At 44.5% G+C, this 24,218-nt stretch overlaps 1 protein-coding gene across 5 annotated transcripts in view; it reads left to right on the forward strand.

Annotated features, from left to right (window-relative positions):
- LOC124774923 (allergen Cr-PI-like) overlaps positions 1–24,218 on the forward strand; it is a 164,406-nt gene that overhangs the window by 56,523 nt on the left and 83,665 nt on the right. For 4 of the 5 annotated variants that reach the window (XM_047249600.1, XM_047249604.1, XM_047249602.1 and 1 more), the window contains 2 exons: positions 1,420–1,721; positions 8,931–9,080. In XM_047249600.1, coding sequence (XP_047105556.1) covers positions 1,420–1,721; positions 8,931–9,080 — 452 coding nt within the window. The remainder of the gene's footprint in view (positions 1–1,419; positions 1,722–8,930; positions 9,081–24,218) is intronic. The other variant, XM_047249601.1, reaches the window with a different exon arrangement.

Here is a 24,218-nt window from a genome sequence, read left to right on the forward strand (position 1 = left end):
GCAGCTTCAACACGATACCACAGTTCATCAAGAGTAGTGACTGGCGTATTGTGACGAGCCAGTTGCTCGGCCACCACTGATCAGATGTTTTCAGTTGGTGAGGGATCTGGAGAATGTGCTGGCCAGGGCAGCAGTCGACCATTTTCTGTTTCCAGAAAGGCCCGTACAGGACCTGCAACATCCGGTCGTGCATTATCCTGCTGAAATGTAGGGTTTTCGCAGGGATCGAATGAAGGGTAGAGCCACTGTCGTAACACATCTGAAATGTAACGTCCACTGTTCAAAGTGCCGTCAATGCGAACAAGAGGTGACCGAGACGTGTAACCAATGGCATCCCATACCATCAGGCCGGGTGATAAGCCAGTATGGCGATGACGAATACACGCTTCCAATGTGCGTTCACCGCGATGTCGCCAAACACGGATGCGACCAATATCATGCTGTAAACAGAACCTGGATTCATCCGAAAAAATGACGTTTTGCCATTCGTGCACCCAGGTTCGTCGTTGAGTACACTATCGCAGGCGCTCCTGTCTGTGATGCAGCGTCAAGGGTAACCGCAGCCATGGTCTCCGAGCTGATAGTCCATGCTGTTCGTGCAGATGGTTGTTGTCTTGCAAACGTCCCCATCTGTTGACTCAGGAATCGAGACGTGGCTGCACGATCCGTTATAGCCATGCGGATGAGATGCCTGTCATCTCGACTGCTAGTGATACGAGGCCGTTGGGATGCAGCACGTCGTTCCGTGTTACCCACCTGAACCCACCGATTCCATATTCCGCTAACAGTCACTGGATCTCGACCAACGCGAGCAGCAATGTCGCGATACGATAAACTGCAATCACGATAGGCTACAATCCGACCTTTATCAGAGTCGGAAACGTTATGGTACGCATTTCTGCTCCTTACACGAGGCATCACAACAACGTTTCACCATGCAACGCCGGTCATCTGCTGTTTGTGTATGAGAAATCGGTTGGAAACTTTCCTCGTGTCAGCACGTTGTAGGTGTCGCTACCGGCGCCAACCTTGTGTGAATGCTCTGAAAAGTTAATCATTTGCATATCACAGCATCTTCTTCCTGTCGGTTAAATTTCGCGTCTGTAGCATGTCATCTTCGTGGTGTAGCAAATTTAATGGCCAGTAGTGTATTTTGTGTGAGCTCTATCTGTTGATAGACTACCACTTCTATTCACTAATACCGCGCTACAATCGCTAAATGGGACAGGCCAGAAACACTTGTTCCTTTACATAAGAAAGTCGTAGAAGATTGAGCCCTGAAGCTCTCTGGCTACACAAAACAGAATTGCACTAAGTTTGGTAAAGGATTCGTGTCGAGAAAGGTTAGGCGATCATTTAATGACTGGATATGTAGCCTCTGTATTGATGTCTTAAGCCACATAGAGCCTCTGCGGGCAGGTGCAGCAGCAGATGGGTCAAAGCCGCAGACAGTATTGGCCAGCAGCAACCAGCGGCATTCGGGCTGTCCAGAGGATCTGCTGTCGTACTTCAGGGAGGATGTCGGCCTGAACGGACACTGGGCCATGAAGCATTTCCGCTGCCCCTTCTGGCTTTCTGGGGCAATTTCGGCGTCCAGCTGTGATCGCAGGGGGGAGCTCTTCTACTTCGCGCTGCGGCAGTTGGCGGCGCGCTACGACCTGGAGAGGCTCTCCGCAGGGCTGGAGCCAGTCCAGCCTCTCCAGTACCCCACCATCTACCAGGTGAGGTGTCACGTCTGCCGTGTCTACATTTAGTATGTGCAATGTGGGCTGAAGCCAAAGTGTATAAAAAGACATTCACTAATGCATTTTTCACCATAATTCGGGCATGTCTCAAGGATCTATCGTGTCATCACTCTTATCCTCTCAAACTAGCTGACATTTAAAACCTGCGCCTTTCCATATAGCTACACCAGTACGCTGTCTTCCTCACAGTACGTTCCATCCTTCGTTTGCACCAACCTTCCCTCCACATTAACAATTTCGCCCACTAGTGTCAGATCATGATCAACCCATAACAATGGGAAAAATGACACAAGATTCCCACGTTCTCGTCGTCTAGTCGACAATCAAAATCTTCCATTCCTGCTAAATGTAGCATAAAAGTACCAATCAGTAACTTTCAGTCAAACACTAACATCGAATCATTACCTAGTAACCATCATAAAAAAATTCTACGCTACACTGAAACTTTATTAAATAATTTTTACTGCTTCAATCTCTTTTCACTAATATTTATTAGCACGACACGTTTCAGCAGTATGTTCCCATTATCAGTTGCGTTAGAGTTACATTAATTTGAAGTTTGTTAAGAATAACTTGCTGAGGGTGCCAGAGAGCTTATGAATCGAAATTTAGCCCTGCACAGAAAGATACATATATCTTTCTGTGCAGGGTAGAATTTCGATATATAAGCTCACTGGCACACGCAGCAAATAATTCTCATCATACTTCAAGTTAATGTAATGTACAGCCGGCCTGAGTGTCCGTGCGGTTCTAGGCGCTACAGTCTGGAGCCGAGCGACCGCTACGGTCGCAGGTTCGAATCCTGCCTCGGGCATGGATGTGTGTGATGTCCTTAGGTTAGTTAGGTTTAATTAGTTCTAAGTTCTAGGCGACTGATGACCTCAGAAGTTAAGTCGCATAGTGCTCAGAGCCATTTTGTAATGTACATGTAACTCTAATGCACCTCATGATAGTAACATGCCGCCGAAATGCGAAGTGCTAATAAATATTCGTAAAAAGTGACTGAAGCAGCAAAAATTATTTCATAAACTTATAATACAGTCACAGACTTCAAACAATTCCATATACAGGGTGTTACAAAAAGGTACGGCCAAACTTTCAGGAAACATTCCTCACACACAAATAAAGAAAATATGTTGTGTGGACATGTGTCCGGAAACGCTTAATTTCCATGTTAGAGCTCATTTTAGTTTCTTCCACCTACGCTCAATGGAGCACGTTATCATGATTTCATACGGGATACTCTACCTGTGCTGCTAGAACATGTGCCTTTACAAGTACGACACAACATGTGGTTCATGCACGATGGAGCTCCTGTACATTTCAGTCGAAGTGTTCGTACGCTTCTCAACAACAAATTCGGTGACCGATGGATTGGTAGAGGCGGACCAACTCCACGGCCTCCACGCTCTTCTGACCTCAACCCTCTTGACTTTCATTTATGGGGGCATTTGAAAGCTCTTGTCTACGTAACCCCGGTACCAAATATACATACTCTTCGTGTTCGTATTGTGGACGGCTGTGATAAAATACGCCATTCTCCAGGGCTGCATCAGTACATCAGGGATTCCATGCGACGGAGGGTGGATGCATGTATCCTCGCTAACGGAGGACATTTTAAACATTTTCTGTAACAAAGTGTTTGAAGTTACGCTGGTACGTTCTGTTGCTGTGTGTTTCCATTCCATGATTAATGTGATTTGAAGAGAAGTAATAAAATGAGCTCTAACATGGAAAGTAAGCGTTTCCGGACTCATGTGCACATAACATATTTTCTTTCTTTGTGTGTGAGGAATGTTTCCTGAAAGTTTGGCCCTACCTTTTTGTAACATCCTGTATTGTGGATAAATTTAAACTTACACTAGGAAATAACCCCCACCCGTCGGAGGTTCGAGGCCTCCCTCGGGCGTGGATGTGTGTGTCGTCCTTAGCGTAAGTCAGTTTAGGTTAGATTAAATAGTGTGTAAGCTTAGGGACCGATGACCTCAGCAGTTTGGTCCCGTAAGACATTACCACAACTTCCCAATTTTCCAATAACTCCCAAAGCAGTGGGACTGAATCACATGATCATCATGCACATGAAAAGGACCCAAACGAGCTCCATTCCCCACCTGAGGCAATTACGCAATGCTCTCTATTCCTCAAATTATATCAGCTTCCATATCCACTTAACCTCCCCCTGTTTATCCTGCATCCGCTCATAAAGTTCCAATAACTGTAACATCTCCACTGGGCCTATATTCCTTAAACATAAATGCCAACACCCCATCATATTCCCCATCTTTCAGAACCCTGGCCTGATACCACATTTAAAACATACGTCTTACCTTCCCTCGACCTCCAAACCCACCACAAGTTTCCACAGACCAATGTCAATTACCCCCTCTCCTAGTCCGCGAAATCAGACCTGAGATCTACCCACTATCTCGGCTGTAGTCTACCTTACCGAAATCAAGACTACATTCGACACTTCTCTGCCCAGGGTGAAATCCTGTACGCAACAGCTGCGTCCCACCAGTCAATTCTTTTCCACATATGAGAGGCATACATGAAGTTTTCACTACCACCTCGAGATAATAAAGTTAAATAATTTTTTGTACATTTGCTTGTAGGCCTACATGTTTGCAGCCCTGGTACTCACTCTGATTCACGCGCCACATTACCGTAGCACTCCGCCAGAACAGGCAAAACCGAATAGCGTAGGCCGTTGGTAAAGTGGTGTATCGCGTGGTCATATTGCGTTTGCGCATTTGAAGGATAGCTCCACTGCAAAATATCCATTCTTAGTTGGTGGAACTGTACGGCAACAATGCACCGTGACAAGACACGGAGGTGAGGTGGAGCGCACAATTACAGTGTGGTCACACAGGTCTACCGAGCGAGGTGGCGCAGTGGTTAGCACACTGGACTCGCATTCGGGAGGACGACGGTTCAATCCCGCGTCCGGCCATCCTGATTTAGGTTTTCCGTGATTTCCCTAAATCGCTCCAGGCAAATGCCGGGATGTTTCCTCTGAAAGGGCACGGCCGACTTCCTTCCCCGTCCTTCCCTAATCCGATGAGACCGATGACCTCGATGTTTGGTCTCTTCCTCCGAACAACCCAACCCAACCCTCACACAGGTCTGAATGACGAAGAACGACGCGGCAGTCCATTTCTCTGTGAAAAACCGCCGATAAGAAGTTGATGCTGTGGTGCTTGAAGACTGACGTACCACAATCGGGACTGTAGTGGAAAGAGCGAAAATCAGTTATGGATAAGTTTCCAACATCTTACATGACATTTGGAACACGGCGAACTTCGCTGCCCCTTGAGTTCCACTCCACACAACGTGCCAGTTCCTACTGCAAAAGGCGTAGTCATATGTGCGGCTTCTTTGGGCTATCAAGCTACCCTCTCCCCTTACAGTGTATTTGCTGGAGAGGCACCAAGTTGCTTCTTCCTCTTTCTGGGATGATGAAACCAGTGTGTGGCATGAATTTTCAGAAAGACGAAAAGTTAACTTTTGAAGTGAAACGTATCCTGAACAGCCAAAAAGTAGCTTCTACGTCCATGGTGTTCATTAGGTCATCCACCGCTGGCAAAAAATTGTCGCACTGAAGGGTGAAAACGTAGACAAGGATCAATACTATCACCAAATGTTATGGTCGCAGTTGGATTTTTTTTTTTAGGCTAAAATAAAACTTTATGACTCGCACATATTCCGAATTATTTTTCGTGTCATATTGTCCCCACTATCAGCGGTCTACCGGTAGCGGCTTTGGCTGGTAATCAAAACCTCCTGAGTTCCGTCTTTGAACCCAGCCATTGCTTAAGTTTTGAGCAAAAGTCAGCTCTAATGCCGACTGAAAGCTCCCAGTACAAGGAGTCATTCTCAATTTGCCAACAGACTTGTCAAATGGGGCAGAGCAGCGAATTGAGTTTCACGGCAGCTCTTGTCCTTGGACTGGGAAACTGCCCTAAAAGGCGTAAGATTCAGCAATGACCAACGGTAGGAGAAAGCAGTGGAAAACACTGCATTTTTTTTGGATCGTCGTTTGGTGCGTCCTGCCACGACTTCTATGCCTTTGGCAACTTCTTCATTCCAGAGTAGCGCTCACTACTAATGTCCTCAATTATTTGTTAAATATATTCCAATCTTGGTCTTCTCCTATGGTTTTTACCCTCTACAGCTCTCTCTACCACCATGTAAGTCATTCTCTCATGTCTTAACACATATCCTATCGTCTTGTTCCTTCTTATTGTCAATGTTTTCGATATATTTCTATCCACGCCGATTCTGCGCAGGATCTCCACATACCTTATCAGTCCACTTTCACCATCCTTCTGTCGCACCACATCTCACACTCGGCAATCTCTTGTTCTTCGCCCAAAACACATGATTCACTCCCATACTATGCTGTCCTCCAGAAGTACATTCTAAGAAATTTCTTCGTCAACCTAAGACCAATGTGTGGACTAGTAGACTTCTTTCGTCCAGGAATTCCCCTCTTTGCCTCTTTTAATCTGCTTTCTTATGTCCTCTTTTCTTTGTCCAACATGGGTCATTTCGCTTCCAAGGTATTAGAAAGCTTTCACTTCGCCTACTTCGTGATCACCAATTCTGAAGTGAAGTTTCTCGCGCAAATGTGTGGATGATGTTTGTCGGAAGTCCGATGCTAGGTATTCAGTCTTCTAAAGATCTCTTAAACTCTGACTGTAATACTGGATCACCTAGGTCATCCACATCGACTTCCCTATCCGCTCTCTCCTCTGCGTTTAATAATTTGATTCCCCTTGCACTCTTAATGTTGACCCCTTTACTTTTTATTAATTTCATCGAAAGTTCTTTTTTTAATTCTATACATGCTGTATCTGTCTTTCCGACTACCAATTCTAATTCTTCAAATTTTCCAGCATCCGTTTCGTCTTAGCTGCCCTGCACTCCCTATTTATTTTATGCCTAAGTGACATACATTGTTGTATTCCCGTCGTTTCCAGTGCGTTTTGTCACTTCCTTCCTCCATCGATCAACTGAAGTATCTCTTCTGTTACCCAAGGGTTCTTCGACATTCCATTCTTTGCAGCTACATCTGTCTACCCAACTTCTGTGACCGCTTTTTTTAGAGCTGTTCATTCCTCTTCAGTTAAACTGTTGCGGTGTAATCATTATCGCAGTTACTGCAGCATTATTCAAATTCAAACGTACTTCAGTATCTCACTTCTTTCCACGTCGATTCTTCCTGACTATTCTTTTGAACTCTACTCTTTATCATTGCTAAATTGTGATCTGAGTTTATAGCGGCTCCTGGATACATCTTTCAATCCAGTATCTGATTTTGGGATCTATGTCTCACCATATGTAATCTAGCTGGAATCTTCTCTGTATCTGGGTCTTTCCTAAGTATACGTCCCCCTCCTGAAACTTGTGAACAGAGTATTCGTTATTATCATCTGAAATTTATTGAAGAACTCAATTAATCTTTATCTTCTCTCATTCTTACTGCCAAGTCTATAGTGTCTCGTAACCCTGTCTTATATTCCTTCCCCTACAAGCGCGTTCCAATCCGCCATACCAATTTCTGCTGCTGTAATTATTGGTCCATATGGATTTGATCAGAAATCGTTAACTTCTTTCCATTTCACTTCGCTGATCCCTACTATGCCTAGATTGACACTTTGAATTTCCATTTTTAGATTTTCTAGCTTCCCTAACACGTTCAACCTTCTGACATTTCATTCTGCATCTAGTAGAATGTTATCCTTTCTTTCGTCATTCAAGCTTTTTGTCACGGACACCTCCTCCACGGCAGGACTTCCCTTTGGAGATCGAGGGATGGGGGACTAATCTAGAATCTTTTGCCAATGGTGAGGTCAGTGCGACATTTTTTTTTATTACAGACAAAATGATTCGTGAGATAACGATCACTTTGAGTGAAGGCACCAGAGTGACAGTTCTGACGTTGCGCTTGATAATCGAAATAAGACCTAAGAAAGATTATTCGACTTAGAAGAAGCATTCGACAATGTAATATAGTGCAATATGTTTGAAACTGTGAGAGAAACAGGTGTAAGCCAAGGGAAAGATGGATAACATACAATATGCTCAAGAACCAAGAGACAGTTACAAGACTGGAAGACCAAAAACGAAATGCATGGATTAATAAGGATGTAAGACAGAGATGCAGTCTTTCCCTTCAACTGTTCAATCTATACATCGAAGCAGTACTGACAGAAGTAAAATAACAATAAAATGGGATTAATTGAGAATGAGGGGATATCAGTTACATGATTCGCTGATGGCATTGCTATACTCAGTGGAAATGAGGAATAATTACAGGATCTGTTGAAGGGAATGGTCTAATGAGTAAACCAAAGAAAGACGAAATAGCAGGTAACAAGGGAAATTATATTGTGGCCACGATGTATACGAAGGAAACTAATTCTGCTACCTTGGAAGCAAAATAACATATGACGGAAGAAGCAAGAAGGACATCAAATGCAGACTAACATAGAGAAAGAGGGCTTTTCTGGCTAAAACGCTTCTGGTATTAAATATAAGGTTTATTTGAGAAAAAATTGCTGATAATGTGCGTTGGGGGCGCTGCATTGTACGGAAGCGAATCATGGATTGACGGAAAACAGGAACAGAAGAGAACTGAAACATCTGAGATGTGGTGCTATGAAAGGATGTTGAAAATGAGATGAATTGATAAGATAAGGAATGGGAAAGTTCTCTACACAATCAGCGAAGGTAAGAACATAGGAAAAACATTTACAAGAAGAAGGAACAGGATGGTAGGACATACGTAAAATAAATAAATAAATAAAATAAATAAAGTACCTTGAGATCCCACCAACCCAAGAAAAGTATGATCGACTGTGCTAAAGAAGCTGCGTTCTGTAGCAAGTGAGTGATAATAGGTTCAATGACAGGAACCCTCAACTGAGGGACTTAATCAAGTGATCACTGATATGCAAAGCACAAAGATTATAGCGTAAACGTCAAGCGAGAGATTCTTATGAATGTAAACAAAACTTTCTCATTTAAACACTGTACTACCTGAAATTTTCTAGCATCTCCTTTATTTTGTCGTATATTATTTTAAATGACTATTTCATTTTGCAGTAAAGAGCTCATTACCCTGTGTTAGCCACATATAAACAACTTCTGATTAAGTCTCAGCTGATGATTTCTATATTTCAGGAAACTTATCACTCAGATGAAAGAGTTGCCAGTGAATTAAGGTGTGCTCCAGAAGGCGAAGCGTTCCTACCAGACACCCCTCACGTATGGGCGCTCAAGATATTCGAGGAGAGAATATGTGACGCTATTGATGTCGGATACGCAGTTGATGTACGTACCAAGAAAAGGTGACATTTTTATTTTATAATGTTTCCATATACTTACATGGCGTTGCAAGGCAATCCAAATCTCCTGTCAAACAGAAAAAGAAGTAAACCTATCTGTAACTTAGAACTCTAGTAATTTTAGTTATATGTTTTTAAAAGGATAAGATGGTGTAACAGTTACAACACTCCTTTCATCCTGACCGATCCCACCACCAAACGTAAGTGCGATGTCTGTGCACAGGGTCAGCCAACTAAGGTAAACCATCATCCAAAAACGTTCAGAACGAGAAAGTACATCAAGGAGCGGTTTTCGCTAGGAGATCGCTAAGAATATTGTGAATTTTCTGATTTACACAGTGGAACTATGTACTTTTTTCTGTGGCAGTTGAAAAAGCATTCGAAGAGGAGTTCACCAAAATAACGTGTGTGGAACTTCATCAAATAGTAACAGTATTATTAATAGACATTAGGTCGTGAGCTATCCCTGACTGTAACCTCTACGTTAGGAATACATTAATTAATAATATTCTGTTTTCATTTACTCTATTTTTATTTTCGAGTTATTGTCCAACGTATTTCTGAGCTACTGTTCCGTTTTCAAGGACTGTATACAGTGTACGTAAAGGGCATTAAATCTCGCAGTAACAGAACGACACAGTTATTGGATTTAAGGAGAAAACTGTGTCAGGAGGGGTTAATTTCCATTACATTACCTGCGTATCACCACATAACATTAGTCTTTTGCACTGGTGAGAAACTTTCACATTTGTGCTTACATTTTGAACGATGCAGCATTTTCATAACAGTACTACCTGACTCAAATGACGTATATTTAGTTTATGTCACAGTGATGTCATGAAGTATTGAATTTTGTGTTGTTCCTGATCGTACAGATTGACGAAATGAAATAAATAAATTACTTAGAAGAATCACAGTTAACAATTTTTGTTTTACATTCTTACATATTCAAGGCGAAATTTCACATGCTTATTAAAATACAGGGTGACTATCATCAGTTTATTTTAATTTATGAATTTTAGTCTATGTATACACCAAACGGAGCAACCTACAGTCATGTAACAGTGAGTTCTATATGAGGATTAGTGGGAGGGAAGGAGGGTCCTGAAGAGAGAGAGAGAGTCGAAAGAGAAGGAGATAGGGCAAGGATGACGGATTCGTGTTCATTACTTCTTGTGAGGCTGTTGTATTAAGAGACAGTCATCACTGAATAAAGAAAGCAGTCTGTTGTATTCGTCGTCTATCTGTTAATTCTGCATGTCAGTAGGTAGGAAAATCCGTTGTCTGTAGTTTTCTGGTGTCTACGAGTAGTATTTAGAGTTTCATGCCTGAGGGCTGTCTGTAGCAGATTGTGAGAATCTTTTTGGAGTTTAGTCGGCATTGTTTGCTGTCACAGAGATGAGTTGCCTTTGCGGATTTGTGATGTACATATAAATGCAGAACTGGCATGTATCCATTATATGCGACAGCCGACTCAGACTATGATCGTACATGATTGTTTTATTCAATGACTAGGTTCGATTAGTACGATCATCATCAGATTGATCTAAAAAGAGTGTGTATAATAATTAGCAGGAGCATTATGGTAACAACGCCATAAGGAGTTGCGTTGATTCACATTATCTGAGAATCAGGTAAAAAAAACAACATACTTCACTCCTTGAAATTAATCAGAGAGGCAACTAAAATGTATAGCTACGAAAGGCATCATCACTTAGAGTACAAACATGATAAAATTATAATAAACAGTGCTTAGGGCTGCAGCACAAACAGCTGAGGCAACTTGGCTACTAGATGCCGAGGTGCAGCTGACCGCAAGCACTATTTACAATCGAGTGTTACGAGGCCAGAGATTGATGTTTAACATTTTATACGAAACAAAATAGGATGGATTAAAAAGAAAGCTAGAGTTTAAACATGGATTCACAGTAAAATATTAGTTACAATTATAAATGATAGTTTTTAAATAGGTGGCTTTAACGTATACAGTCACACAATGAAGTTAATTGAAGCAGAATTTGGAAACACGAAAGGAGCCAGGGGCACAACGGACTCGCGGAAACAGAGCCAAAAAACCGTGGGTGGCCAAGGCCATGGAAAGAAAACTACAGTACAGAGAATAAAACTACTGTACAGAGAATATCAGGATATCAAAGAACTACACTGAAGAGCCAAAGAAACTCTCCCGCGAGCACGCAGAAGTGACGCAACACCACGTGGCATGGACTCGACTAATATCTGAAATAGTGCTGGAGGGAACTGAAACCATGAATCCTGCAGGGCTGTCCATAAATCCGTAAGAGTACGAGGGGGTGAGGACTTCTTCTGCACAGCAAGTTGCAAGGCAATTCATATATGCTCAATAATGTTCATGTCTCGGGAGTTTGGTGGTCAGCGGAAGTGTTTAAACTCAGAAGAGGCTTGAACAGTCGGCTGCTGACGTGCAGGGTCCTTGGATTCATGAGGTTGTCTCCATACCCGTACACGTCCATCCATTCGATACAATTTGACACGAGACTCGTCCGACCAGGCAACATGTTTCCAGTTATCAACAGTCCAATGGCGGTGTTGACAGACGCAGGCGAGGCATAAAGCTTTGTATCGTGCAGTCAACAAGGGTACACGAGTAGACCTCGGCTCCGAAAGCCCATGTCGATGATGGCTAATGGCTCTGAGCACTATGGGACTTAACATCTGAGGTCATCAGTCCCCTAGAATTTTTTTTAATTCTTTATTTCCATTTATAATAATTATACAAGAGTAACCCACCACCTTAGTGATTAGTGGGTCTTAATATTCTATAATGTTATTATAATAGCAGCTAATACATATTTAATTTGCGTTACTACAGACAGTACTACCTGGGTGAGCGGGCAGACTACTTCTAGTGTTAGCATACTTTCTAATAACTACAGGTGATTAGTGTTAACTGCCTGCAGCGTTACATATGTGCTAATGTTAATATAAACCTACTTGGGTGCCTGGCTCATAGAGCTAAACCCTATGAGCATGCCCCTGGCATAGGGCAGGCAAGAAGTTAATTGTCGCTGCAGGTTCCTAATCTACTATCCTATTCTATTCTACTAAACTACTACCTAATCTACGTTATAATCGGTGCATTTGTCAAGTCCGTGAAGTAGATCACCCCCGTCCCCCTAGTCCTGCACGTGGCGGATTCCAGCTGTACAGTCGACCTGTCCACGAGCAGGCGGTACGGAATTGGAGTGCTGGACGCGATTGGTGGTTACCAACTAGTCACGAAGGTCTCTAAAGAATATAGTTAGTACTTTTAGTGATACCTCGTTGGCGAGCGTATTCAGTGTTTGAAAGGTCTCTTCTTGTCTGAGTAGGTCGTAAGTATTGTTACTCGGCAGTTGTTGTCGTAGTGCGGCTGCTACACCATCGAAAAGGGGGCACTCATATACCACATGGTTAGGAGTAGCCTCTGATGCGCCACAGTTACATGTAGGCGTCGCCCTTTTCCCAAACCGACATAGATATGTCGGATAGGGGCCATGACCAGTAAGGAAGTGGAGCAATCCCCTAGTTGGCTCAAAATATTTCATTCCCATTCTTTCCCTTACATTTGGTAGGAACTGAAAAGTCCTTCTATCAGTTTCATCTGTCTCCCATAACTCCTGCCATAAATCTTCACCCCTCCTCCTTATCTCACCCTTATTCCTGACAGGTGCTCCCATAACTTCTACTTTTGTAATGTTGTCTTTCTTGGCCCAGTACCATGCAGCCTGCTCTCTTATTTTTATATCCAGAGGACAGAGCCCCATTATGACTAACAGGGCTCCCCCTGGGGATGTTCTATAAGCCCCCACAGATCTTAGTAGCATGTTCCTTTGTACTCTTCTCACTGCCATAGCGGGCACCACCCTCGTAAGCCTGTGAGACCACACTCCCGAGCCGTAACCCACTATTGACGTCAATATACTATTATGATATACTTTTATCAGATGAGGCGGAAGGTGAAATCTTTTATGTCCAATGGAAATGAGGTTATTTAATAGTTGTAATGCTTTCTGGCTTACGGTTTCAATGCGCTTTGCGAAGTTCCACCATTCGACGATGATGATTCCCAAGTAACGTGTCTCCCGTCTCCGAAGAACTGGCGTGCCCTCAATTCTCACGGTTGGGTTTCTAACCAGCTGTCCTTTAAGTAAGAGGTAAGTCGATTTAGTAGGTGAAATGGTCATCTTAGTATTACGGCACCATAGTTGTAATTTGTCTATTGCTCTCTCTATCTTAGGTTCTATATACTCGCGACTTCAGCCGCCGACCAACAGGAGGAGGTCATCAGCGTAGGCTATAACCTCTAGCACCTCTTCGTTCTGTTGCAAACTGTCCAGAAGAGGCTCCATGTGGATGTCCCAGAAAAGGGGACCCAACACGGAGCCCTGGGGGCATCCCTTGGTGATAGTTTTCCCGATTTTTCCGCTAGGGGATGATAGCCATACCCCACGATCCTCACAATAGCTCCTCAGACAGCCATATAGCAGCCCTGGACACTCTTTCTCCCGGAGGCAGGAGAAAAGCGAAGACCACCACAGGTTGTCGAAGGCGCCACTGATGTCCACCATGATGCCAACAACATACTTACACGGGGCTGAGCCGCAGACCTCGGCCGCCAAGGCGATTGCATCAGATGCCGATCTCCCAGGCCTGAAACCGAATTGCCTGTTGCTCATCCCATGCAGCATGCGGTGAGCGGTCAGTCTGTCAGCTAGTAGTTTCTCCAGAAGTTTGCCAAAGCCATCCAGCAGATAGATGGGTCTGTAGGATTTGACCTCGGCAGGGTCCTTCTCAGGGCTTTTCTGAATAATCACTACATTAGCAACTTTCCAGATCTTCGGAAATCTACCCTTCCTGAGGCATTCATTGAAAACGTGTGTAAGTGGCGCAACTAGCCGTAGGGCTAAGAACTGCACCACCTCCGCCACAATGCCGTCTGGCCCGGGGGCTTTCTCTCTCTTTAGTGACTTGATGAGAGCGGCAACCTCCTCCTCAGAGAAGGGGAGGACCGCTCCATCAATTTCGTATCTAACAAGGCTTTTGTAGTGTCGGCAGACTTGCCAACATTACGTACACTAATAGAAAGAGGCGGCCAAGATGCACGCGCTAACTCACGCAGGGTGGCGTGAGGTCTGAAACAGGATACGTAATGAATGCTATAAAGAAAAGTACGTAGCTGCTGGAATACTTAACTTTAATCCATCATTTGTATACAGCGTTCTTGATGATACACGTGAGACTCTCTCTAGATAAATGCAATGTAATTCTAATGGCGCCTTGCTAGGTCGTAGCCATGGACTTAGCTGAAGGCTATTCTAACTAGCTGCTCTGCAAATGAGCGAGTCTTCGTCCGTGTAGTCGCTAGCAAAGTCGTCCGTACAACTGGGGCGAGTGCTAGTCCGTATCTCGAGACCTGCCTTGTGGTGGCGCTCGGTCTGCGATCACTGACAGTGGCGACACGCGGGTCCGACATGTACTAATGGACCGCGGCCGATTTAAAACTACCACCTAGCAAGTGTGGTGTCTGGCGGTGACACCACAGTTTTCATTCCGTAGTTCTTGCTGTCCTTCAGTATCGTCATTCCTATCATCATCAGGCAGCAGGGACCGGAGGAGGACCTCAGCAGTTTCCTGCCACGATTCCGTCATCCCGCCCCCGTGCCTGATCGTTGATAACATCATTGGGGAACGGATCTTTCCCCTTTCTAATTTATAGGGCACTCCCCAAGGGTAAAGGGCCAGCTGATTCTTTACGAATGTTTCCCAGCTTTTCGTCCTGGTCTTTTGTAGCTCTTTTTGAAAGTTTTCTTTTGCCTCCCGGTATAGCAATAGCCATCTTTGCTTCTCCCACCAGGCGACACTGCGCTGCTAGTGCTTCCTCAGTCTTCTGACAGACTGACGCAATTCCTGTAGCTCGGCTGACCATGACGGTGACGGTGAGGCCGCCATGGGCCTCCTCCTGGTTCGTACGGCCGCTTTGATCGCCCTTGTTACTGCACGCACCAGCTCCTCAGCCCTGTCGTCTACATTAAAGTCTTGTCGTGCGTCACCTTCTGGTAATGGAGGAATGTCACACTCTCTGGCTAGGCGCTCCCAACCTGTTTTTCTGAAACTCATTTGCACCTCCCACCCCATGGCCCAGTGGCACGCTCTGTCTCCTAGGATGAAAGTTATTAGATTGTGATCACTAATGGTGGCATTGTCTATCACTTTCCAGTCTTGGAACATGTTAGCCGCATTCGGCGTGACCGGCGTCACGTCAATGTTTGTTCCCTGTCCCCCTCCCGCCACATAGGTGGGAGGATTGCCCGGTCTATTTACCACCACTAGTTGGAGAGCCATAATCATCTCTTCCACTTTACCGCCATTTTCGTCCCTTGTGCCACTGTATCACAGGGGAGGATTTTGCATTTATGTCAGCAGTTATGATGATTTTGCGTCCCCGCAACGCCGTGGCCACTCTCGTTAGATGATCTAGGTGCTGCTCAATACTGTCTCCATATTAGAAGTACATATTGATGAGGATTACGATTCCAGCAGGGGATTGTATCTCGACGACGTTGCAGTGACTATTGGAGTGTTGTGATAAGGGTGTTACACGCAGTGCGGTGTTGGTTACTAGAATAGCCGCTTTTGGGGTATCCCCACTGCTGACGGTTTGCTATGTTGTGGCAGTGAAAGCAACTTTTCCAGCCAGAGAGTACAGCTCCTGCAAACAGAGTATATCCAGGCTCCTCTCCGCCACTTCCTTACGGAACTCCTGCATCACCAGTCGACTGTTATGAGTATTGAGTTGTCCTGCTGTTATTTTGGTCGTCATGGAAAATAGGTGTGTATATGGTCATTCGGCCAGGTTTTATTCCAGTCATATGTAAGTCGTCCATTTGCAATAACTGATTGTTGGTAGATTTCCTTTAGATCAAATTTCTCACCTCGTCTTTCGAAAACTTTTTTAAGTAGGTCTCGCAGTGCCCCGAAGTCAGTGGGGAGGTTCACCGACTTTAGCTGTATTCTGTCTACAGCCTCTATCACCGAGAAGGTTACCCTTCGTCCGTTCTCATGTCCTACGCGGACCACATGTCGTAAGGCAGTGGTCAGGGTAGTCGGCTGCTCCAGCCTAGCCAGCTGCATGGTGTACTCGAGATTCGGGTACGCCCTTACCGGATCGACAGGTGGCAACCTAACTACCGGGGTGTCTTGCATGACGGAATTTCCAGTGAAGCTTGTTATTGTATTTCCTTGCAATCGTTGATATAAAGCTTTATCTGCCGCTACCACAGGATGCTCTTGCCGTTTTGGGTCTTTGGTCGGCATCGTGTCCCGGCTTTGAGAGGAGGGTGCTCTGACCCCTAGAACTTAACAACCACTCAAACCTAACTAACCTAAGGACATCACACACATACATGCCCGAGGCAGAATTCGAACCTGCGACCGTAGCGGTCGCGCGGTTCCAAATTGAAGCGCCTAGAACCGCTTGGCCACTCCGGTCGGCCCATATCGATGATGTTTCGTTGAATGATTCGTTCGCCGACACTTGATGGCCCATCATTGAAATCTGCAACAATTTGCGAACGGGTTGCGCTTCTGTGACGTTGAACGATTTTCTTAAGTCGTCGTTGGTCCCGTTCTTGCAGGATATTTTTCCGACCGCAGCGATGTCGGATATTTGATGTTTTACCGGATTTCTGATATTCACAGTGCACTCGTGAAATGGTCATACGGGAAAATGCCCACTTCATCGCTGCCTTAGAGATGATGTGTCCCATCGCTTATGCGCCGACTATAACAACACGTTCACTCACTTAAATCTTGATAACCTGCCATTGAAGCAGCGGAAACCGATCTAACAACTGCGCCACACACTTGTTGTCTTATATAGGTGTTACTGACGACAGCGCCGGGTTCTGCTTGTTTGTACATCTCTGTTTTATTTGAATACGCATGCCTATACCTGTTTCTTTGGCGCTTCAGTGCACAACAGCCCATATACTTCGAAAAAATAGGCGTCCGCTGCAAATTCGTTTTGCTCATTAACAAGTATTGTTGGATGGTGTTTTTTGTTCCCATAGATCTCTGTTTCTTGCAAAAGATTCAATAGTTTCCTCTTCGGTGCAGACACATATTTGAGAATTAGCATGTAATCAGGTATACTGACTGTCAGACGTTTCTCAGATAATGTGAATCGACGCTATTATTGATACTGTTGTTATCGTAACACTTTTACTGATATGCACACAATTTCTTAGTTCAACCTGATGATGAGCATAAAGATCAAATAAAACAAATATCTGAGATCATATACTACCTTGATTCTCACATATTGTTAAATAATCGATCGCGGTTATCTTCAAGGTAACCATGTCACCCTTCAATCAATGTGTTCATTATAAGGTATAGCAAATTAGGAAAAATAACTCACGCACAGAATCGAAACCGGCCGAAGTGGCCGAGCGGTTAAAGGCGCTACAGTCTGGAACCGCACGACCGCTACGGTCGCAGGTTCGAACCCTGCCTCGGGCATGGATGTGTGTGATGTCCTTAGGTTAGTAAGGTTTAAGTAGTTCTAAGTTCTAGGGGACTTATGACCACAGCAGTTGAGTCCCATAGTGCTCAGAGCCATTTGAACCATTTGAACAGAATCGAAGACCAGTTTTGGAAGCAGCACAAAAGTTCCTGTAAAATAAGACATATTACACATCGTTTCACTGTAATTTTATATTTCGTATGAATAACAGTTAGTCTATTTTGCTAAGACGGCAGAATGAAAGGTGGAAGCAATAGTCGACTCAGATATTGCTGCTACAACATTAATATACATTATGATTACTGTAACGTACAAAGGACAAACTCTGTTTAAAAACTAATGTAAATTAAAGTAGTACAGCTTAATCCTACTACCTTGGTTTTGTGACCTGACATCCCTTAAGATGGTAGAGAGAGGCATTCGCATATACAGATTTTTAAGCGGCGCCTCAAGGAGTTCTGTGGGATTTGATGTTGAGGTAGGTCGTTGGACCTCTCCGTATTTTTATGATTGCCTACTCAAGTTAGGCCGAGCCCTGTTGATTGTGACTTTGCACGTGAGGTGAGTTTACATAGTAAATGTTATTTATGGAGACATGTTTTGACTCTGTTACATGGAACACAGTGCCAGCACTAGCGAATCTGCAACTAGATGTTATGAAATCCCAAAGTTGGATTTGTGGCGTAATCTATGAGGACTAAGAATCCTTTTATTGACCTCGAGTTTAAAACAAATATTAACACTTGCTTCCGCTTCCCGTCGGTTATCATATTTTTACAATGGTTCTTACGCCATTTTAAATGGTTGCGAGAGGCACACCTTTCCTTGAAGACACGTTGGTCAGTCCGCGTCGATACACAAATCATCTGGGCAACTTTATTCGCACTGTGGTCATGGACACATCTGTACACGATAGCGCCTTCTTGCCATTCCATTGTATCTTCGCATCGACTCTGTTTCCATGCACCCATTTGGTACACACACGTGACTTCTTCCTCATGACTTATATCTCCAGTGGAATGTATCTTGACCATTTGGTACCAGTCTGATACAATCTATAGCGCTCCAAAGAAACTGTTATGCTGTCCTGAGGGACTGAGCAATATTTTGTCCGCAATTACCACTTGTCCTGCAGTGTAAGGAAAATTTCAACGACCTTGTTCAAAAGTCCATAAATATCATGCGTAATCCGAGACTTGTGTATAATGGCCACTTTCAGACATGAACAGAGTGAAACACTCTTGCTGGTTGTGTAGCTCGATGGCTCATTCTGTTTCTGGATCTGGTCGCGTGCAGATGTATTTGTGTGATGTCCTATGTGGGCCCATACATCGCAGAAAAGTGACTGGAGTGAACTGCATCCTGCAGAGGGTAAGAGATGGCACTCATTCCTAATTGCTGCTGAAAGAAGTTTGCTATTCACCTGTGCTGGCTAATAATCATCAACCAAATGCAGGTCACTGCGACGGCCACGAGATCAGCTGCAGTACGTTAACTGTAAGTTGACCGATTGGCTGAAGTGGTGGTAGTTGGAAGGCTTCGGCCGGTAATTATTTATGTTTGGTTGCAGCCAAGGTGCAAGGTAGCCATTTTTTATGTGTTACGGTTTTGTACTTCACTCTGTTTAGTAGGGTTTCCTCTCCTTGTGAAAGTTTCAGTTAGGATTTTTGTTAAACATGTCAGTACATACAATGACTTCAGTTTGGATTATGAACAATATTTATTCCATTTTACACCTGCGTGCTGGACTTCTGTCTGCAAGGTAGAAAAAAATTGCTCACCCATCTCCAGAGGCAGACACTGCAAGAGAGGCGCCCTGCATCACGTTATGATCTACTCTTAAAGTTCCGGAGGGTACATTCCTATGAGAGACAACCAGTATATTGCTTCGTCCTACGTATATCTCGCGAAAAGACCACGAAGATAAAACTAGACAGACTCGAGCCCACATGAACACGTACCAGTAATAGGTCTTCCCTTGAACCGTACGTGACTAGTACAGGGAAGGGGAAGTGCCAATGGTGAAAAAAGTACCCTCCACTAAACACCGTAAGGTGGCTTACGGAGTATAGATGTAGATGTAGATGTAGATGAAGCATAGGTTAAGGTGCCTGCACTGCAGGACCCAGGTGGGCCTTGTTCCCTCCGCATGGTTCCTCAAACTATGGTAGTCTATATGGGGGTCGGGTATGCTTCCTTTTCTCCCTGCAACCCCCTCTAGCAATTGCGTTAAACATATAAAATAAAAAGCAATAACTTAAGAAGTAATTGAGATACACTACTGGCCATTAAAATTGCTACACCACGAAGATGACGTGCTACAGACGCGAAATTTAACCAACAGGAAGAAGATGCTGTGATATGCAAATGATTGGCTTTTCAGAGCATTCACACAAGGTTGGCGCCGGTGGCGACACCTACAACGTGCTGACATGCGGAAAGTTTCCAACCGATTTCTCAAACACAAACAGCAGTTGACCGGCGTTGCCTGGTGAAACGTTGTTGTGATGCATTGTGTAAGGAGCAGAAATGCGTACTATTATGTTTCCGACTTTGATAAAGGTCGGATCGTAGCCTATCGCGATTGCGGTTTATCGTATCGCGACTTTGCTGCTCCCGTTGGTTGAGACCCAATGACTGTTAGCAGAATATGGAATCGATGGGTTCAGGAGGGTAATACGGAACGCCGTGCTGGATCCCAACGGCCTCTAATCACTAGCAGTCGAGATGACAGGCATCTTATCCGCAATGCTGTAACGGATCGTGCAGCCACGTCTCGATCCCTGAGTCAACAGATGGGGACGTTGCAAGACAACAACCTTCTGCACGAACAGCTCGACAACGTTTGCAGCAGCATGGACTATCAGCTCGGAGACCGTGGCTGCCGTTACCGTTGACGCTGCATCACAGACAGGAGCGCCTGCGATGGTGTACTCAACGACGAACCTGGGTGCACGAATGGCAGACCGTCATTTTCCCGGATGAATCCAGGTTCTGTTTACAGCATGATGATGATCGCATCCGTGTTTGGCGACATCGCGGTGAACGCACATTGGAAGCGTGTATTCGTCATCGCCCGGCGCGATGGTATGGGGTGCCATTGGTTACACGTCTCAGTCACCTCTTGTTCGCATTCACGTTACATTTCTGCTGTGTTACGACCCGTGACTGTACGCTTCATTCGATCCCTGCGAAACCCTACATTTCAGCAGGATAATGTACGACCACATGTTGCAGGTCCTGTACGGGCCTTTCTGGATACAGAAAATGATCGACTGCTGCCCTGGCCAGCATATTCTCCAGATCTCTCACCAATTGAAAACGTCTGGTTAATGGTGGCCGAGAAACTGGCTCCTCACAATACGCCAGTCACTACTCTTGATGAACTGTAATATCGTGTTGAAGCTGCATGGACAGCTGTACCTGTACACGCCATCCAAGCTCTCTTTGACTCAATGCCCAGGCGTATCAAGGCCGTTATTACGGCCAGAGGTGGTTGTTCTGGGTACTGATTTCTCAGGATCTATGCACCCAAATTGCGTGAAAATGTAATCACATATTAGTTCTAGCATAATATATTTGTCCAATAAATACCCTTTTATCAACCGCATTTCTTCTTCGTGTAGCAATTTTAATGGCCAGTAGTGTATTTATTGGCGGTTTGCCTCTGCAATTGTGGTAACTCAAAATATGGCATGTAATGCTGAAGGACAGGGTTATAAGACATTCTTCTTCGCGGACACTACAGTTAATCCAACGATGTACGTAGGCATATTAGAGCTGCATGCTGTGCCATAACTTCCTCATGATGTGCTCTCTCAACACGTAGTCGATCGAGTGCTTGACCCCCTAGAAACCCAGATATTACGTCGCTTGATTTCTTTTCTGTGGGGGTTTATCAAGAAACAAGTTGTCCAGACACCAGTTCGCGATCTACCAGATCTACAACATCGCATTTGCGCAGCTGTCCTAAATGTTACGCCTGCAATGTTGCAAAATCTTGGAGGGAAGTGGAATACAGATTACATGTCTGTCGCGCAACTAATGGCACTCTTATCGACTTGAACTGGGTGTGTAAAAAGACCTATTGATTTACTGTACTTGTAGATTCATACCATCAATAAATATCTCAGTCACTTCTCAAGTTATTAAATTTTATGTTATTTTATGTTAACCCGGACACCCTGCACTTTAGAAGACACAAAATAGTGCAAAATCATCTTTTGCATGCCTTCAGTCTAAGAAATGCGTGAACGGCAGACGGAGTCAAACTCTTGGACAAGGAAGTCTACCAAATTCAATTACACTCTTTCCAGGAATGCACATCTATCCTCTACATGTAAGAACATTGCTGAGCTAATTATCGGTGGTCGGCCGGAGTGGCAGTGCGGTTCTAGGCGCTACAGTCTGGAGCCGAGCGACCACTACGGTCGCAGGTTCAAATCCTGCCTCGGGCATGGATGTGTGTGTTGTCCTTAGGTTAGTTAGGTTTAATTAGTTCTAAGTTCTAGGCGACTGATGACCTCGGCTGTTGAGTCCCATAGTGCTCAGAGCCATTCGAACCATTTTTTTGACTGTTACTGTACGTCACTTGAACGCTCATCCTTAGCCAAACTACACTGATTGACAGTTCCTAAGGAACAACTGACACTTGCTAAGGGAAAACTGACAACAACTAAGAAACAACCGACAATTGGGACAGAGCACCCGACCAATGACAGTAAATGGAAATGTAGAGGGCGGGGCGTGTTAGCTGCAGCGGAGCCTGTGTACGAACGCTCTGTACGCATTCGACACTTCATGAAGAACGATGTTTGACGAAGTTTGTTATGGAACATTTAGCGCGAATCTCTCGCCCAGCGCAAAGTCCCAACCGACCGGAAAAAAGCACAAGTGAATCATGTATATGAGTATAAGAACGGACCTGCAAGATTACAGGCCAATATCTTTAATATGAGTTTGCTGCAGAATCCTTCAACATATTCTCAATTCGAATTTAATAAATTTCCTTGAGAGGGAAAAGCCGGTGTCCACAAATCAGCACGGTTTTAGAAAGCATCGCTGGTGCGAAACTCAGCTTGCTCTTTTCTCACATGAACTCCTGCGAACTATGGATGAAAGGTAACAAATGGATTCCATATTCCTTGACTTCCGTCGGTGCTCCGTTGACGACTCTTAATGAAAGTACAAGCATACAGATTAGGTTCCCAGGTATGTGAGTGGCTCGAAGACTTCTTAAGTAACAGAACCCAGTACGTTGTCCTCCACGGCGAGTGTTCATCAGAGACAGGAGTCTCGTCAGGAGTTCTCCAGGGAAGTGTGATGGGCCCGCTGTTAATTCCTATACATATAACTGATCTGCCGGACAGGGTAAACAGCAGTCTGCAGCAGTTTGCTGATAACGCAGTGCCGGCCGGTGTGGCCGTGCGGTTCTAGACGCTTCAGTCCGGAACCGCACTGCTGCTACGGTCGCAGGTTCGAATCCTGCTTCGGGCATGGACGTGTGTGCTGTCCTTAGGTTGGTCAAGTTTAAGTATTTCTAAGTCTAGGGGACTGATGACCTCAGATGTTAAGTCCCATAGTGCTCAGAGCCATTTGAAACATTTGATAACGCAGTGGTGTATGGAAAGATATCGTCGTTGAGTGACTGTCAAGGTATATAAGATGACTTAGACAAAATTTCTAGTTTGTGTGCTGAACGGAAGCTAGCTCTAAATGTAGAAAAATGTAAGTTAATGCAGAGGACTAGGAAAAACAAGCCCATAATATTCGGATAACTTATTAGTAATGTGCCGCTTGACACAGACATGTCGATCAAATATGTAGGGACAACGTCGCAAACCAAAATGAACTGGAATTACCATGTAAGGACTGTATTAGGGAAGTCGAATGGTCAACTTCGATTTATTAAGCGAATTTAGGAAATCTTGGTTCATTTGTAATGGAATCGCATATAGGACACTATTATGACCCCTTGTTGAGTACTGTTCGAGTGTTTGGACTCCACATTAGGTCGGATTAAAGGAAATCATCGAGGGAATCCAGAGGCGGGCTGATAGATTTGTTACCGGTAGGTTCGAACAACACCCAAGTATTACGCAGACGCTTTGTGAACTCAAATGGAAATCTTTGAAGGGAAGGCGGCGTTCTTTTCGAGGAGTACTATTGAGAAAGTTTAGAGAACCAGCATTTGAGGCTGACTGCAGAGCTATTCTACAGCCGCCAACATACGTTTCGCGTAGGACCATAAAGATAAGATCAGAGAGATTAGGGCTCGTGTGAATGCTTAAGGCAGTCGTTTTACCCTCGCTCTGTTTGCCAGTGGAACAGAAAAGGAAATGATTAGTAGTGGTACAGGGTATCTTCCTACAGGTACCATTCGGTAGCCATTTGAGTGATTACGATCGTGGACGAGCAGAGTTAGACAGCTCGAAGCCGGTAAAAGTGTCTCAACTGCGGCCACTGAAATGGATGTGTTCAAAACAGACATCTCGAGAATCAGAAAGGCCGCTGAAGGTGGAAATGCTATGCGAAAGCATACCGGTCGTCACAGACGGATCACCATACCGCAAGAGGATC

The sequence above is a fragment of the Schistocerca piceifrons genome, chromosome 2 (assembly GCF_021461385.2).
Source record: "Schistocerca piceifrons isolate TAMUIC-IGC-003096 chromosome 2, iqSchPice1.1, whole genome shotgun sequence".
NCBI lineage: Eukaryota > Metazoa > Arthropoda > Insecta > Orthoptera > Acrididae > Schistocerca > Schistocerca piceifrons.